The sequence below is a fragment of the Rhinolophus sinicus genome, linkage group LG14 (assembly GCF_036562045.2).
Source record: "Rhinolophus sinicus isolate RSC01 linkage group LG14, ASM3656204v1, whole genome shotgun sequence".
Taxonomy (NCBI): domain Eukaryota; kingdom Metazoa; phylum Chordata; class Mammalia; order Chiroptera; family Rhinolophidae; genus Rhinolophus; species Rhinolophus sinicus.
The window spans coordinates 43981753-44000174 of NC_133763.1; the positions used below are offsets into that span (position 1 = coordinate 43981753).

At 33.6% G+C, this 18422-nt stretch overlaps 1 protein-coding gene across 3 annotated transcripts in view; it reads right to left on the bottom strand.

Annotated features, from left to right (window-relative positions):
- ST7L (suppression of tumorigenicity 7 like) overlaps positions 1-18422 on the bottom strand; it is a 120299-nt gene that overhangs the window by 83399 nt on the left and 18478 nt on the right. For all 3 annotated transcript variants that reach the window (XM_019730417.2, XM_019730418.2, XM_019730415.2), the window contains exons 6-11: positions 17498-17576; positions 10360-10514; positions 8800-8897; positions 8426-8540; positions 3800-3872; positions 2852-2954 (exon numbers count right to left, since the gene is read on the bottom strand). In XM_019730417.2, the coding sequence (XP_019585976.2) occupies positions 2852-2954; positions 3800-3872; positions 8426-8540; positions 8800-8897; positions 10360-10514; positions 17498-17576 (623 nt within the window). The remainder of the gene's footprint in view (positions 1-2851; positions 2955-3799; positions 3873-8425; positions 8541-8799; positions 8898-10359; positions 10515-17497; positions 17577-18422) is intronic.

Sequence of the window (18422 nt, forward strand, 5' to 3'; positions counted from 1 at the left end):
TCAGACCTTTGCTTCCAACAATGGAAGACTGTGTAATTATCAGCCCTCCCAGACAACTAGAAAGAACAAAATATTTTTTAAATCTCATTAAATACATCAGAGAATTAACAAAGGGTAGGGAATTACCAGGCCACAGTCCAAAGGAGGCAGAAATCAGAGAGGTAAGCCACATTTGGGGCTTCTTTTACTATAGCGATATTTGCCAATTCAAGACAAGATGGCCAAGAGGCTATTCAGCCTTTCTGCCAATTTCATAGGTGAGGGTAACAAAGGTCAGAGTTCAAGGCCTGTCAAGAGTGAGAGCCCAGGCAAACCCCTCAGGATTGGATTGGGACTCTGAAATGGAATTGTCTCCTAGGAATAAAGGTCAACCAGAAATAAACCAGAACTTCCATGGACCACAGCCCAGTTTCAAGGCATCTGGACAGACCAAAGAACATCAATCCCTGAAACAACACTGAGGTGACCCCATCCTGCTAATGGTCTCTCTAGGCCTCCAAGAGCAAAGAAAATCCTCTCTGAAAGAAGGTATTATTATTTGAGGTTTCGAGCTATTTCTACAATTTTTCAAATAAAATACCTGGCACATAGTTAAAGGAAATGTAGCATAAGAAAACACAAGACGATATGAACATGACACAGCAGAAAAAAACAGACAATAGAAGCAGATACACAAAAGTTCAGATTTTAGGATTACCAGGGAAAGACTTTAAAATAACTACTTTAAATTATTTAAAAAGAGAAAAGACTATATTTAAAATTTTGGCAGAGAATTAGAAACTATAAATAACACAGGAGATGTGAAAAATAAATAGAAACTCAAGAATTGAAAAATGTTTCAAAGGAGTGAAATCACACACAGAATATGTTCTCAAACCACAATGCAATTATGCTAGAAGTCGCTGATCAAAAGATAATCTTCATATGTCTGGAAATTAAGAAATATACCTCTAAATAGAATAAATATACCTCTAAATATACCTCTAAATCAAAGAAGAAATATAATGGAAATGAGAAAATATTTTAAACTGAATTATATAAAAAGTATTGTTATAGTTACAGTTAAAATTGTGCTTAGAGAGAGGTTTATAGACTTAGATACATTAGAAAGAGAAATGCTGAAAATTAATGAGTTAAGTAAAAAGATACAGAAAATTAAAAAATAACAAAATAGGGCCAAAGAAAGTTGACGGAAGGCCATAAACCACAGAAATGAATGAACCAGAAAACAAACAGAAAGGATCAACAAAGCCAGAGCTTGGTTCTTTGCAACTAATAAAATTGATAGATACCTGGGGAATCTGATCAAAGGGGAAAAAAAGTAGTATTAGCAATTAAAAAGTGGATGTTATAACTGATCCCGCAAATATTGACAAGGTAATAAAAGGATTTTATGAAATCTTTATGCCAATAGATTTGAAAGTTTTGATGAGATAAATTCCTAGAAAAATACAACTTACCAAAGCCAACACAAGAATAAATAAGAAATTTGAATAGTTAGGGAATGGTTAAAGAAATTGAATTTGTAATTAAACTATTAAACTAAAGAAAAAATTTGTAACAAAAATCCTTCTCACAAGAAAAACTCCAGAATCAGATGGCTTTATCAGCAAATTCTACTAGTCGTTCAAGGCAGAAAAAAAATTAATTTTACACAAATTATTCCAGAGGGGGTCAAAAATAGAGAGACCACTTTTATATAAAACCACCCACAAAGAAAAAGTATAGACCAAAAATATAAGAAGGAAGTGAACATAATGTCAGAATAATGATTACCTCTAGGCAAGAGGAAAGAAGTAGTAATTGGGTAAGAGCAGTAAGGTGGGCTTTTGGGGGGGCTGGCAATGTTGTTTCTTGACCTAAGTGGTAGTTTCTACTCATTTGCATTATAATAAATCATTAAGATGCACATTTCTGGTTTTTATGCTTTGCTGCATATGTAGTATAATTCATAATAAAATTTTTATTTAAATTTATGGGATCAGTGTCACTTAATAAGGGAATGGCATAAATATTTGTTTACGCTCATTCTTAGATCTCAGTAATTTTCTTGACTCTATCTTTACTTACTCTAACAGATTTATAATTCCCATTTCTTGGAGATTATCTTTTAGAGATTAATCTCTTTAATGTTTACTAGCTTCTAAATGCCATTAACACACATTATACTGGAATCAATAGTTATAATTACATCTTGTAGTAAAGGCATTTATTCTTGAATATTCTATACTTCTTCACAGGGAGCATTGTTTTCAAAACCCAAACTTTAATCTTGGGTGACAACACACAGATTAACCAATAATCTGTATGTCTGCAAGGTGCACAATATAAAGACAAACAAGATGGGTACAGTTCCATCTGGAACTAAATAAACATCAACTCAGCAGTTTTTCTGGGAACTTCCACATCTGTTTCCTATCATAGATTATTTTAATCTATTTATCTTCAGTCTTTGTCTACCCAGCCCAAGTTCAAAACCCAGGCATCTGTCTAGATGTAAAAAGCTTTCACAGTAACAGGAAATTTAATTTAATGATCTGAAATATAAATGATCTTTTATTAAGACCAAGCCATTTTATTTCTTCTTTATAACTATAGTAGAAGGAAAAGCTAAGTGAACACATTTCAAATTTTATTTGACAGCAATTACAAAGCCTATAATGAACTACTGGTCCCAGCTACCTTTCTAAATGCCTTTTAACATCTCCTTTAAGGCGAATAACAAACATGAAAACATAGAGGACTACAACAATTCTGACTCAAATTATGTAGACCCAAAGTTTGGTCTATGCACGGTCATCAATTTGATAAACTTAAATAGAAGTAGTATTTTTATCATAAAGTGTCTCACTTTTGGAACATGAGGATTAAATTCCACAGCTCTATGTATTGCTTCCACAGCATTAATCTCTGCTGTGCTTAACCCTCTTCTGGAGGCTGTTTCTGGAGAGAATCTGCAAGAAAACCACAAAATGAAATAAATATAAAAAAATATATTTGGATTTAGATAATAATCTAGCCTCCTGATCAGAGGTTTCTGGTGATGGCCAAAGACATCTTCAAATTTAGGTAAAGAAAGCCTTCAGGAAAAGTCCACTGAAGGCACACATTGGGAAAGATAATAAAACAGGGAAGGCTACACAGGGACATCCAGCGAATCTCATAAACTAGAAGGACATTCTTATCAAATTTTCACTGAAAGGAAACAGACTGAATAGTCCATTCTAATTCCTATCAAGGCATAGTAATCTAAGGTGAAAGAAAATGGTCGCCATTTGGTTGATTTCTGAGTATCTTACCTGTGGAACAAAGAGACATTCGTTAAGGGCAGCCCAAAATACAGGGAATACAAAATAACTCAGAATTATAATCTCAGAACAGATAACATGAAACCGATTTCCCTACCACACACCTTATTATTATCATCACAGCTGCTATGTACTGTATATACTTCCTTTCCAGCATTGCTTTAGGCATTTAATACACACAATCCTCACACAACCACCCTACAGTATTATTGTTCTCATTTTACAGATGAAGAAGAGACTCAAACTGACTGATTTGCCCAGAGTTCCACAGCTGGTATGGGGGGGGCCTGAATTTGAACCTAAGTTTACTGAGCTCTAAAAACCTTGCTCTTCCACTACACATAGCAAGAAACCTCAAAGCCCCATAACATCAAGGGTTATTCAAAAGGAGGTAGGAAGGAAAACGAGCATTGTTTAAAGTCAGTGGGTAGAAAATATAATATTGAGGTCGGCAGCCTTTCCAAATTATTTTATTTCTCATAACTACTTACTTATCTGAAACAGTCCTCGTCTTCAATAGTGCTGCTGTATAACAGATTGCTGCTGACTTTGGGAGGCTTATATCTGCAATAATAATTTTCAATTTAGGTAAGAATTACAAAAAATATCTAAAGAACAATTCATAGTACAAATTCAACAGATATATTATAGTAGTAGAAACACGAGGACATGTAGTTGGAAGAACTGAATTTGAATTTTGATTCTACTATTTACTAGCTATGCATCTTTGAACTGGTAGCAACTTCTTTAACCTCAGTTTTCTCTTCTCAGAATCGAAAAATGGTACTTTTCTGGCAGAGATTAAGTTAAATTATGTCTGTGAAAGCTCTCAGCACAATGGTAAAAAGTACTCAACAAACATTTATAATAATTTGCTTCCAATAATACTATTCAAGGAAAAAGACATAGTGTAGTTAGAACTACTATGTAAAAACTCTACCTATTCAGAGAGAAAAACTAAGATTCAAAAAACAATAAAAAGGGCGGCTGGTTGGCTCAGTTGGTTAGTGTTCAGTGCTCATAACACCCAGGTTGCCAGTTCAATTCCCACATTGGCCAGTGAACTGCGCCCTCCACAACTAGATTGAAAACAACGACTTGACTTGGAGCTGATGGGTCCTGGAAATATTAAGGGGTTAATATTTCCCAATAAAAATTTAAAAAAAAACAACAGTAAAAATATTTAAATCCAGGTAATACAACCCTAGATGTTTTTAATTTTTTCTTCTTCCTATGTTTTAGTATTTTCTACATTTTCTTAAATGACAATTATTTTATAAAACAAAAAATTGGGAACTATAATTACATAAATTAATTATATAAATCTTTTCCTACAGAATGCCCCAAATAGAAAATCAATCAATGTGATATACCACATAAACAAAAAATTTAAATCATTTGATCACATCAATAGATGCAGAAAAAGCATTTGAAAAAATCCAACATCCATTTATGATAAAAATTCTCAGCAAAATGGATATAGAGGGAACATACTTCAATATAATAAAGACCATATGTGACAAACCACAGCTAACATCATACTCAATGGTGAAAAGCTGGACTATTTTTCTCTAAGATGAGGACAAGACAAGGATGCCCACTCTCACTGCTTTTATTCAATATAGTATTGGAAGTCCCAGCCATAACAATCAGACACAAAAATAAATAAAAGACACCAAATTGGAAAAGAATTAAAACTGTCACTATTTGCAGATGACATGATACTATATAGTGAGAACCCTAAAGATTCTATGAAAAAACTATTAAACAAATGAATTCAGTAAAGTTTCAGGATACAAAACTAACATTCAAAAATCTGTTGTGTTTTTATACACTAATAACAAACTATCAAAAAGAGAAATTAAGGGGAAAACCCATTTACAATTTTATCAAAAAGAATAAAACATCTAGGAATAAATTTAACCAGGAGGTAAAAGACCTGTACTAGGAAAACTATAAGACACTGATGAAAGAAATCAAAGAAGATACAAACACATGAAAGGATATACCATGCTCATGGATAGGAAGAATTAACAGTGTTAAAATGTCCACACTATCCAACAATCTACAGGTTCGATGCAATCCCTATCAAAATACCAATGGCATTTTTCACAGAACTAGAACAAATAATCCTAAAATGTATATGGAACCACAAAAGATGCTGAATATTCAAAGCAATCTTGAGAAAGAAGAGCAAAGTTGGAGGTACCATGCTACTACCTGATTTCAAACTACACTACAAAGCTATACTAATTGAAACAGTATAGTACGGGCACAAATACAGACACATGGATCAAGGGAACAGAATAGAGTCCAGAAATAAACCCACGTATATATGGTCAATTAATCTATGACAAAGGAGGCAAGAATATACAATGGGGTAAAGACAGTCTCTCAATAAATGGTGCTGAGAACACTGGACAGATACATGCAATGAAATGAAACTAAACCTCATTCCTATACCGTCCACAAAAATAAATTTAAAATGGATTAAAGACTTAAATGTAAAACTTAAATCCATAAAACTCCTAGAAGAAAATATAGGCAATGCGCTCTTTGGGATTATTGTTTTGAACCTGTCTCCTAGGGCAAAGACACTAAAAGCAAAAGTAAACAAACGGGACTACATCAAACTAAAAAGCTTTTGCATCACAAAGGAAACCATCAACAAAATAAAAAGGCAACCTACTGAATGGGAGAAGATATTTGCCAATGATACATCCAACAAGGGGTTAATATCCAAAATATATAAAAAGCTCATACAACTTAACACCAAAAAAACAAACACTCCGATTAAAAAATGGGCAGAAGACCTGAATTGATATATCTCCAAAGACACAGAGGTGGCCAACAAACACATGAAAAGATGCTCGACATCACTAATAATCAGTGAAATGAAAATCAAAACCACAATAAGATGCCCCCTCACTCCTGTCAGAATGGCTATTATCAAAAAAATAACAAAAGAAGCCGTGGAGAAAAAGGAACCCTCGTGCACTGTTGGTGGGATTGCAAACTGGTGCAGCCTCTATGGAAAACAGTATTAAAACTAGACCTACCATATGACCCAGCAATTCCAGTTCTGAGTATTTATCTGAACAAAGCAAAAACACTAATTTGAAAAAAATATATGCATCTTTATGTTCATTGCAGCATTATTTACAATAGCCAAGATATGGAAGCAATCTAGGAGTCCATTAGTAGATGAATGGATAAGGAGGATGTGCTAGAGATATACAATTAAATCTACTTAGCCATAAAAAAGAATAAAATCTTGCTATTTGCGACAATATGGATGGACCTAGAGCGCATTATGCTAAGTGAAATAAGTCAGAGAAAGACAAGCACCATATGATTTCACTTACATGTGAAATCTAAAAAACAAAATAAATGACGGAACAAACAAACCCCACCCAAAAAAAAACCTCACAGATACAGAGAACAAACTGATGGTTGTCAGATGGGAAGGGGTGTGGGTGAAAAAAGTGAAGGGTATTAAGAAGTACAAAATGGCAGTTACAAAATTAGTCACAGAGATGTAAAGTACAGCATAGGGAATATAGTCAATATAGTCAATACCTGTAATAACTATGTATGGGGCTAGATGGGTACTAGGCAAAATGTGGTGTGATCACTTTGTAAGGTATATAAATGTCTAATCAATACACCTGACAGTAATATAATGCTGTAAGTCAACTATAATTAAAAAATAGATTAAAAAAAAAGGAATGCCCAAAATAATGTTATCAGGAAAGTGAGACCACAGAATTCCCTTGAAGTTTTAGATTCCAAAGTTATACCAGCAAACAGACAACTTTCTAAAGAAATAAATTTGCTTTTAACTTCTTCAGAGTTCTAGAATAGTAAAAACTAGGGACTCATAAAAACTGAAAACACAGAAGTATATCCAAGTTGTTGGTTTTATTTTATTTTTAATGAATCAGGTCCTATCTGATGTTTTATATTCAGTCTCTATGCTTGTTCATTGTAAGCATCACAAGCAGACATGCATCTGATAAGTTACATATGGGAAGGATTTCTCAAAAATTCTCCATGAGCCTACACTATTCTGAAGCACGTCTTAAGAATCCCAGATGTTTAAAAGAAATAAACTTTTCTTTCCAAGTGTAACACATTTCAAACCTTCCAAGCCATAAAGATTCCCAAGCTAATGGGTAGGAACTTACAACTGAAAAAGTGTGAATAAATGACTTATATGTATGTTCCGTTATAGTGAAAGATAAAATCAGAAACATTATACTAGGTAGGATGTTTTCAGCTTGGGCTTAAAAGCTGATGCCTTACTCAGAACGAGGAGAAAGGCTACGCTTCTTAAAAATTCTCCCAACTCCATTTGTGGTAAATTAGTACTATTCTAGTACAATAATAAAAACAGCCAATATATTGACCTCTTACTTTTGGAAGATGAGTAAACAAAGAAACGGAATACCTGGATGTAAGCTAGTCCTGTCGCTTAAAGGCTGGGAGACCTCACTCAATTACCTAACCCCCTTCAACTCCAGTTTCCTTGTTTTCTAACTGGAGATAGTAAAAATACTTGTCTTACCACCTCACAAAATTATTATAAGGATCAAATGAGATAAATTACACTTTGTAACTAAAAAGCACTGTAAAAAAATGGTATTCTGAATTACTCTTACATATACCATTAAACAACCTCTGTTAGCTTCCCTGATGCTCCAAAACAAATGAGGTACCATCCTAAATAAGCACCCCACACTTTTTCAATTAGCTCACCTAACACACTATGTTTCAATATAACTACTATTCATTTGTCTGTATGTTCCACTAAACTGTAACTCCTATGAGAGCTATGTCCATGTCGTTTTGAATGCCAAGTGCCTCATTCGTATTAGGTGCTCAATGAACAAACAAATCAATCCTGACAGAAGAAAAGTTCCTCCTTGCAGGCTTTTGCTACCAAAAGTCCTGATAAAGAAGACACTTAATAGCAACTTGTACCCGTGGATTCTAAATACTGACTGGTAAGAATGGAAAGAAAATCAAGAATACTAGAATAGGTTCAAATTTACGATGACATAATTGGGGGGAAAAACATATTAACCATGCTATCCACTAAGACAAATGTCACTCACCATCATATTTTGCTAGGACTGCCTGAACATCAGCATAGGCCTGTAATTCTAGAAGGGATTCTAGGAGATTTTCATGGATGTTCAACATGGTAAGAGGAGGAAATTCTTTCATCAACTGTATATAAAAAGGAAAAAAAGGTTATAATTATAACAAAGAAACTCCATAGAGCTGAATCAGATTCATTACAGTAGAAATTCTTTTGCTTCTTAAAACTGTGGAGACTCACCCCTTAAGAAATATGTGTATATTAAATATCTTTTTATAAAAAACTACCAATTAAAAAACAGTGATTCTGCATTAAAATAATCTGCAACTTAAACCACATTATCAATTTTTTTAAAAACATAAAGGTCCAGTCATCAAATTTACTTACATCTCTCATTATTTTTACAGCTTCTCTTATTCTTCCTAATTTTCTTGCACACATTGCCAATCTTCTTTTAATATATACCAGTACGTTGGTATCCCTCCCTATTTAAAAAAAAAAAAAGACACAACTATCATTTTTGTACTATGGCTTGCTATTTCATTAACATATTATCTATTAATTTTATTTGCTTATTCTGGAATGTTTAATTGAATTAAATTGTGTCAGAATGGAAGAATATTAATGATTGTTGAATTTGGGTGATAGACATTAAAAGGGTTCATTATACTGCTCTCTCTCTGTGTAAATGTTTGAAGATTTTTATATTAAAATATTAACATATATATAATTACATTTGCCTCTAACAATCTTAGTAGAGTATATATACAATCTGTGTATACTTAACATACGTATTTTAATATTAACATAAAAGAAACACATATGTTAACAGGAAGAAATAACAGTAACCTATTAAGTTTCTGCATAAACAATTTATTATTTTCACATTCTCTATTGTTTTAACTGACAAACAAAAGATGTTCAAAACAAAATTTCCATGCCTAGGTGCACACTTTTGCTCAACAGCTAGTAACTGGTAAACTATATAACTACTTCTAGAAAGGACTAACAAATATTTCTGTAACTATCTCATAACTATATTTGAGATTATACAAGAACAAATGGCATAACTTTTTAAGAGGTAATTTCATTAGTTCCAGACTGCAAAATTATATATTCCCACAGTTGTGTGCTATAACAACATTCATTAATGAAACATACTGTATACATCAATATTTAGTTTAGAGAGAAAACATTACCCAAATTTTAATTTCCACAAACAAAAGATTTAGAACTTAACTGCTAGCAGATAATGCGTTACGTAAACATATTTCAATTTATTGTCCACTATCTGCCAAAATCAGGAAACTAAAACCCTCTGGCCACAAAAAAATAACAGGAAGCAGCAGCACTACAGATTCTAACATTTTTGGTAAAAGTGTCTCAATCATAATTGGAACAGTATCCGTAAGAGTGGAAAGAAAGGACCTCAGCTGCTACGGCCCACGTGATCTTAAACATCAGAGAGCGAAATCAACCAAACAAAGAATCAGTGCCAAGCATAAGGCTGGTTTTTGGGCTACAGGGGCTGCTCCCTGGCACTAGATGGAGGGAGATACACACAGTCTGAAGAGCAAACCAAACTATGTCCCTGTACTATTGCTTGGGGTAAGGGTGAGGATAAGGGTAATAGCTGCTTATCGTTACTAAAAGACTCTCCTGAATCTTTTGTGTTGTTTCTCCAATGACCAGCCCAATTCTCACATGAAATAAATTACTGTGGCGTCTCAGAGCAGCACATTTCTCAATAGCTAGAGCAGATCTGTTCCCATCCACAAGCATCATCTAACTGATAACATATTTCTATCTTGCTGGCTTGTAGGTCTTATGAAACGTAGCTAATATCTAAGTATTATGTTTTTTCTTATTTTTGTTTTGTGTTTTAAACATAAAAGAACCAACTGCAGGAACTAAAAGACAGGTACGAATTAGTTCAGATTTGCTTACTCAGTTGAGCTTCATGCTGAGGACTCTGGTGCTGGCACTGCTGTGACCGCCTATAAATTGTTTCTCCTGCCTTGAGTGCCTGTTTAAATAACCTTTCAGCATCTACAATAGTCGTGGCTTCTTCCTCCGCCAGTAGAACATATGCAGTGGCACAGCTATGAAGAAAGCAAGCAAGGCAATCTTAAGGAAAATTGTAAAGTACCTTCCCTTGGGTATATCCCTCTGTACCTGCTCTTAGTCGCTATCTACTGTGTCCAATCCAGCTAAGGGATGGGTAGGAGGTATAGGAGAGGGTGGTAATTGAGAAGAAAGTCCCATGGCCAACCAGGCACCTTTAACATGACTCAGAAACGTATTCCAGGACCAGATCTTTTCCCCAATCCTGAGGAGCCCCCCTGGGTGCCACCCCATCCTCTCTTGGATTGACAATAGTTCTGCCACAAAACTTCCATGGCCTGAATGCCAGTCTTCCCTCCCACACTCTTCCTCTCACTTGTCACACGCATGCTCACTCCAAGTTTCCTTTTCTTCACCCCACTAAAGCACAGAGATTTCTTTTTGTATCTTTCAAGTCAAAAACTGGCTAATAAGATAAACTAACCTGTTTGGGGGCAAAAAACGAGAAACAAAGTGTTCTTTCTACTCCCAGAAATAACTAGTACATCTCTTCTTGAAACAACATCCTAGTTCTGATTACCTAAGCCTGGATTGTCCCGTAGTTATTGGCCACAAATAGTTATTGAGCACTCGAAATGTGTCTAATCTAAATTGAGATGTGTCAAATGCACACTGGTCAGTGTAACATGTACACTGAATTTTTAAGACTTAGAAGAATGTAAAATACTTCATTAGTAGTTTTAAAAATATTGATTATAATGTTACTATTTTGAATATAACTAAATAAAATATACTCAAATTAATTTCACCAATTTTTTACTTTTTAAATGTGGTTACCAGAAAATTTAAAGTTACATACATGGTTTACATTATAGTTCTATTGAACAGTATTTTAAGCAATGGGAGAGAAATTATTGCAAAAATTATGAGGCCAGGCATTAGATTTCTCTGAAGCATTAGATATACTGCTGCTTTAAACACTCAGCTGCCTAACAGCTACTCTAAAATCCAATTCAAATGCTTTTAAATAACAAAATAGAAACACTTAAAAGATCTAGATGGGTATAAATTGATGCAGTAGAATCAAAATATAAACATAATTTTAAATTACAGTATAGCCGTATAGTAAACAGAGGCCATTTTCCCTTAAAGCTTCCTTGTGTTTGTTCAAAACTATTTAAAATGGAGATGTTAATGCAAGAAATTAATTTTATGAATACCCAATGAATCCGACTATCGGGAACGTTTGTGGGGGTTTTTTGAGGTAAAATTCATATCACATAATTAACCATTTTAAAGTACATAATTCAGGACTTTTAATATATTTACAAGGTTCATTTATATAGCAGGTAGCAGTACTTCATTTCTTTTTATGCCAAACTATTTTCCACTGTGGCTGTACACTTTTACATGCCCACTTTCAATCTGTGAGAGTTCCAATTTCTCCACATTTTCACAAACACTTGTTATTTTCTGGCGGGTTGCTTTTTGCTGTTGTTGTTGAACCCATCTTGTGAAGGGGTATCTAATTGTGGTTTTCATTTTCATTTCTCTAATTACGAATGATATTGACCATCATTTAATATGCTTATTCATCATTTGCATATCTTCTTTAAAGAAATGTCTATTCAAGTCTTCGCCCATTTTTAACTGGATTGTTTCTCTATTAAGTTGTAAGACTTCTTGATAATATTCTGGATACTAGACGCTTATCAAATATATGGCTTGCAAATATTTTCTCTCATTCCATGGGATGACTTTTCACTTTCTTGATAATATCCTTTGATGCACGAAAGCTTTTAATTTTGATGAAGTCATTTATCTAATTTTTCTTTTGTTGCTTGTGCTTTTGGTGTCATATCTAAGAAACCACTACCAAAGCCACAATCACAAAACTTGCCCTTAGGTTTTCTTCTAAGAGCTTTCTAGTTTTAGCTCTTACATTTAGGCCGTTAGTTTTAAATTAATTATTGTGTATGATGTGAGGTAATGGTCTCCCTTCATGCTTTTGTATGTGGTTATCTAGTTACTCAGAATCATTTGTTGAAAATACTATTCTTTCCCCCATTGAATGATCTTGGCACCCTTGTCAAAAATCAATTGACCATACATGTATGGTCTTCTGGACTCTCAATTTGATTAGATTAATCTAGATGTCTATCCTTACAATTTAATTACTGTAGCTTCATAGTAAATTTTGAAATCAGGAAGTTAATCCTCTTTGTCCCTTTTTCAAGACTGTTTTGGCTATTTGAGGTCTATTGCAATTCCATTTGAATTTTAGGATCAGCTTGTCCTTTCTGCAAAAATGGAAATTGAAATTTCAATAAGGATTGCACTGAATTTGTAGATCAACTTGAGAAGTACTGCGATCATAACTATATTAAGTCTTCCAATCCATGAACACGGATGTCTTTGCATTTAACTTCTTTCAACAATACTTTGTAGTTTTCAGTGTACAAGTCTTGCACCACCTTGGTTAAATTTAAATACTTTAATATTTTTGATGCAATTGTAAATGGAATTGTTTTCTTAACTCAGGGAGTTCATTGCTAGTTTATAGAAATATAACTGATTTTTATATGTTGATCTTGTCTCCTGCAACTTTGTTGAACTCATTAGCTCTAACAATTTGTGTATGTGTGGCTTCTTTAAGATTTTCTGCATGTAAGATAATGTCATCTCTGAATATAGTTTTACTTCTTCTTTTCCAATTTGGAAGCCATTTCCCCCCTTCTTCTTGCCGAATTGCACTGGCTAGCACCTGCAGGACAATGTTAAAAAGAAGTGGCAAGAGCAGACATCCTTGCCTTATAGTTGATCACAGAAGGAAAACTTTCAGTCTTTCATCATTAAGAATGCAGTTAGCTATGGGTTTTTCACAGATGTCTTTTATGAATTTGAGTTTCCTTCCATTCCTTATAGTTTTGGGTTTTTTTAAACATAAAATGGTGTTGGATTTTGTCAAATACTTTTTCTACATCAACAGAGATGACCATATGGTTCCTGTCCTTTGTTCTATTAATGTGGTGACATACATGGATTGATTTTTTTTAAACCACCCTTGCTTTCCTGAGATAAATCCCACTGGGTTATGGTATATAATCCTTTTAATATGCAGGTGGATTTAGCATTTTGTTGAGGTTTGTGCTAGCATTTTGTTGAGGATTTTTACATCTATATTCGTAACAAATATTAATCTATAGTTTTTGTTTCTTGTGATATCTTTGTCTAGTTTTGCTATGAGGGTAATACTGGCCTCATAGAATAAGTTAGGATGAGTTTCTTCCTCCTTTATTTCTTTGAAGAGTTTGAGGACTGTTAATGCTTCCTTAAGTGGTTGGTAGAATTCACTACTTTTGAAGTAATCTAGTTCTGGGCTTTCTTTCTCTGGAAGTTTTTAAATTACTGACTCAATCTCTTCATTTGTTCTAAGTCCGTTCAGATTTTCTATTCCTTCTTGAGTCAGTATTGGTAGTTTGTACATTTCTAGGAATTTGACTGTTTCATCTAAGTTATCTAATTTGTTGGCATACAATTGTTCATAGTATTCTCTTAAAATCTTTTTAATTTCTGTAAGGTCAGTAATAATGTCCCCAATTTCATTCTTGATTTTAGTATTCTGAGTCTTTTCTCTTTTTCAATTGGTCAGTCTAGCTAAAAGTGTGTCAATTTTGTTAATATTTTTTAAAAACCAACCACTGGCTTCAGTGATTCTCTGCATTGTTTTTCTATTCCATGTTCTATCTCACTCTAATCTTTATTACGTCCTTCTGCTTGGAGTTTAGTTGGCTCTTCATTTTCTATTACCTTAAGGTATAAATTATTGACTTAAGGTCTTTCTTCTTCATTAATGTAGATGTTTACAGCTACAAATTTTCCTCTGAGCACTGCTTTTGCTATATCTCAAAAGTTTTGGTATATTTACATTTAAGTAATTAGTGATAAGGATGGACTTATTTCTGCCATTTCCCTTTCTGTTTTCTATATGTCCTATCTTTTTTGGCCTAATTTCTAGTATTATTACTCTTTGTGTTAGATATTTTCTAGTATAGCATTTTGATTCCCTTCCTATTTCTTTTACCATATATTTTTTAGATATTTCTAAGTGATTGATAGTTAACAATCTGCTCTGAATTAATACCATTTAGTTTCAATAGTACACAAAACTTTGTTCCTATATAGGTGTTCCTCCACCCCTTATGTTGTTATAGTCACAAATTACATCTTTATAAGTTATATGTCCGTCAACATAGACTTATAATTATTGTTATACATAGTTGTCTTTTCAATTATATAGAAAAAAAGAACTGCAGACCAAAACCACATTAATATAGACTTTTATATTTACCTATATAATTACCTTTACTGGTGTTCTTTATTGCTTTGTGTGGAGTCAAAATTGTCTAGTATCCTTTTATTTCAGCTTGAAGGACTCCTTTTAGCATTTCTTATAGGACAGATCTACTAACAATTAACTCTCTCAGTTTTTATTTATATGGAAATTTCTTAAATGCACCTTCATTTTTGAAGGATAGGCTTGCTGGATTATAGAATCCTTAGTTAACACTTTTCTATCAGAACTTTGACTGTCAACCCACGTACTTCTGGCTTCTAGAGTTTCTAATGAGAAATCAGCTGTTAATCTTATTGAGGATCCCAATTGTGATGAGAAGCTTCTCTCTTGCTGCTGTCAGGAATCTCTCCTTGTCTCCTGCTTTGGTTATAATTTCTTACTGTGGATGTCTTTAAGTATATCATACTTCGGGTTCATTGAGCTTCTTGGATATGTAGATCCATGTCTTTCATCATTCGGGGGCTCTTTTCAACCATCATTTCTTCAAATATTCTTTTGGCCCCCTTCTCTCTCCTCTCTGGGACTCCATTATGCATAGGGTGGTATGGTTAATAGTGTCCCATGGGTATCCTAGGCTCTGTTCATTTTTCTTCATTCCTTTATTCTTTTCTGCAACTCAGGCTAGGTAATCTCAATTGACCTAAATTCAGTTTGCTGATTCTTTCTTCTGTCTGCTTAAATCTGCTGCTGAACCCCTATGGGAAATTTTTTATTTCAGTTATACTTTTCAATTCTAAAATTTCTACTTAGTTCCTTTTAATTATTTATATTTCTTTACTGATGTTTTGTAATGGTGAGACATCATTCTCTTGGTTTCCTTTAGTTCTTTGTACATGGCTTCCTTTACCTCATTGAGCATATTTGTAATAGGTGGTATAAAGAACAAAGTTTGGGCTTCCTCAAGGACAGTTTCTATTCATTTCCTTTCTTTTCTATGTATGGGGCAGAAATTTATTTCTTTATATGTCTTGTAATTTTTTTCTTGAAAACTGGACATTTTGAACATTATAATATAGGAACTCTAGAAACCCAGACATCTTCTCCTCCCCAGGGTTTGTTGTTGTTGCTTATTGTAGTTGTTTATTTTTTAAATTACTTTTCTGAACTAATTTTGCAAAGTTTGCATTCTTTGTCATGTGTGACCAGTGAAGTCTCTGCTTCTTTAGCTTAGTGGTTAGCCAGTGATTTGCTAGAGGTTGCCTTAAACACCTGGAACCAAAAACAAAATAAAAAAGCAAGTCTTTGCAGATAGATTGTGTGTGTGTTGGGGCACACCCTCAACATTCAGTCAGGTAGTTTACAATTCTGTCTTAGCCTTCACTTTCTGTTTGTGCAGAACTTGAAAGTTAGACGGACAGGAGAGCTTAGGGCCTTTGTAAGTCGTTTCTGAGCATATACCCCACCCTGGTCATGTATAGGGCCTTTAAGATTTCCAGGAATATGTGGAAGCTCTTCAAAACCTTTATTTCCCAAAGTATCTCATTCCCCAGCCTTTCCCCCTAAGTTTTCTGATTTGTCTGTTGTTTGCCCCAACTTTTATCCCTTGCCTCAGGCAGCAGGGGCCAATGCACTGGCCTTTAAATGTTTTAACAAATGCCCCCCAGCGTAGTTGTGTCAGTGTTGGGAGAGCTGAATTAACCTAAATAATGGCAAGTCCCTTGAGCTGGCCCTTCAGGGAGCCACAGGATAGGTTGAAATAAACAACCGCAATTCTTTGAGAATAAGGTCCATTCTACTTCTTCTGGTAGCAGGAACCAATACACAGGATGCAGACTATTGTCTTCAAGGCTGCTAGGGAGTGGCGCAATGAGGCAGTGTAAGTTAAAACATCACAAAGTTCTTGTACAGGAATTCAGCTGCTTTTGATAAATTGATTAGGGGCATTCTCTAGGTTGCTATAAACTTTTGATTAGTTTCCGGAGTTTCAATAAAGTTGATTTACTGCTTTTGGAATTCCCTACACTGTCATTTTTGTTCCACCTTGGGAAGGTCTTCATAATAAGGATAATATATCTGGGGGGAAGGGAGAGGTAGGAGGGATATAGGGAACAATGCTAAGTTCACATTATTAAGAAAGCATGCCTTAATAAATCTCACCTGGGGCCATATTTTTATTCTTGGCATTTATTTAGTATTAAATTAATACTTATTGATCTATCCTATTTAAATATTAACTTATGATTCTGCATTTTGTCTTTTCAAAATAAAAAATTAATGCAAAGAGCTATAAAAAATAAATGCTGTTAACATGGAAAAAAAGTGAAGTTAGAACTACATTTTACTCATTTTCAATCCCTCCAATCCCATTAGCTACTAAAGTTCTCAGGGCTGAATGAATGCTTTAAATGAATGATTTAAATGAGAAACGAAATTAAAACAGGTGGCATAAATATTTTAGTACTCTCTAACTATCAGGTATTATCACCAATAGATTAGCACTCTCCATTTAAAAAAGTATCTCTAGCATAATTTCTCAAAAGCATAGATAAGTTTATAATTTCAGAAGCAAAATACAGATGTCAGTGAACACTGTAAATGTCGTTAGTATGCAAAAAGAGAAAGCTAATAACTCCAAGTGTCTTAGGAACAGACAAAAGGAAACATAAAATCATTTGCCTGGGTTTCCTTCAAAACAAACTTATTTTCCATATATTGTAAACTTACTCATTGTTTAATTCTAAAGCTTGGTAGGCTGCTTTGATTCGAGCTGGAGGATTTCTTTCCCTCCATGCCTTCTGCATAACTGTAGGAAAAATATTTCAGAAAGTAGATGAGATGGTAAACATAAATAATCTTATGCAAAACGTATGAAGAATGAGCTAGGAGAGTAAACAAAGAAATAATATGTTCTTAAACATAAGAAACAAGAAATTGGGGTGCTAGCTCACATTAACCGTAAGAGAAATTTGCATTCAATTTGGAAGCTTCACATATAAAAAAATAAATATATTGTTTTTCTGGTTTTTATAAATAACAACATATAAAGTATTTAATCAAGTTAAATATCATTATTATACATAAACATTTAAATACCTAAATGATATTAAAATTGAGTTTGAGAGACATCAGATTATAATCAATATGAAATAGTCTAGTTCCTTTTTCATTTTTAAAAGGTTCTTTGGAACAGCTAAAAATATATAAAACACTTAAAGTCTTTGTCTAATCAATGATTCAATCCAGGAAGAATGTTTGAATTTGTATTTTGTATAACAAGTGGTGATTAATTTAGAATATAGTACGTTTATGGAAATTGTCAGTCTCTACCAAGATTCAACAAAAGTCTGAATTAGAATCTCTCTGGAATAACAATATTAGTTTTGCTGTCATTTACAGTACCAGATGAAAATTTCACATTCAGTACAATTACTTAAAAATTAAACAAACAAATAAACAAAGTAGATTCACGAAACTATCTGGCCTATTTCAAGTTTGATAAGAAAAATAGAGAATCTCTAAATGTTGCTTTTGGAACAAAACCTACAACTGTCCTGAAAGAATAATGTGGAAAATGTTTGAGTTTTCCTTTGGAAACAAAATATTAGTCTTGGCTTAGACAATGAGACAATACACTATACTTGTATAACAA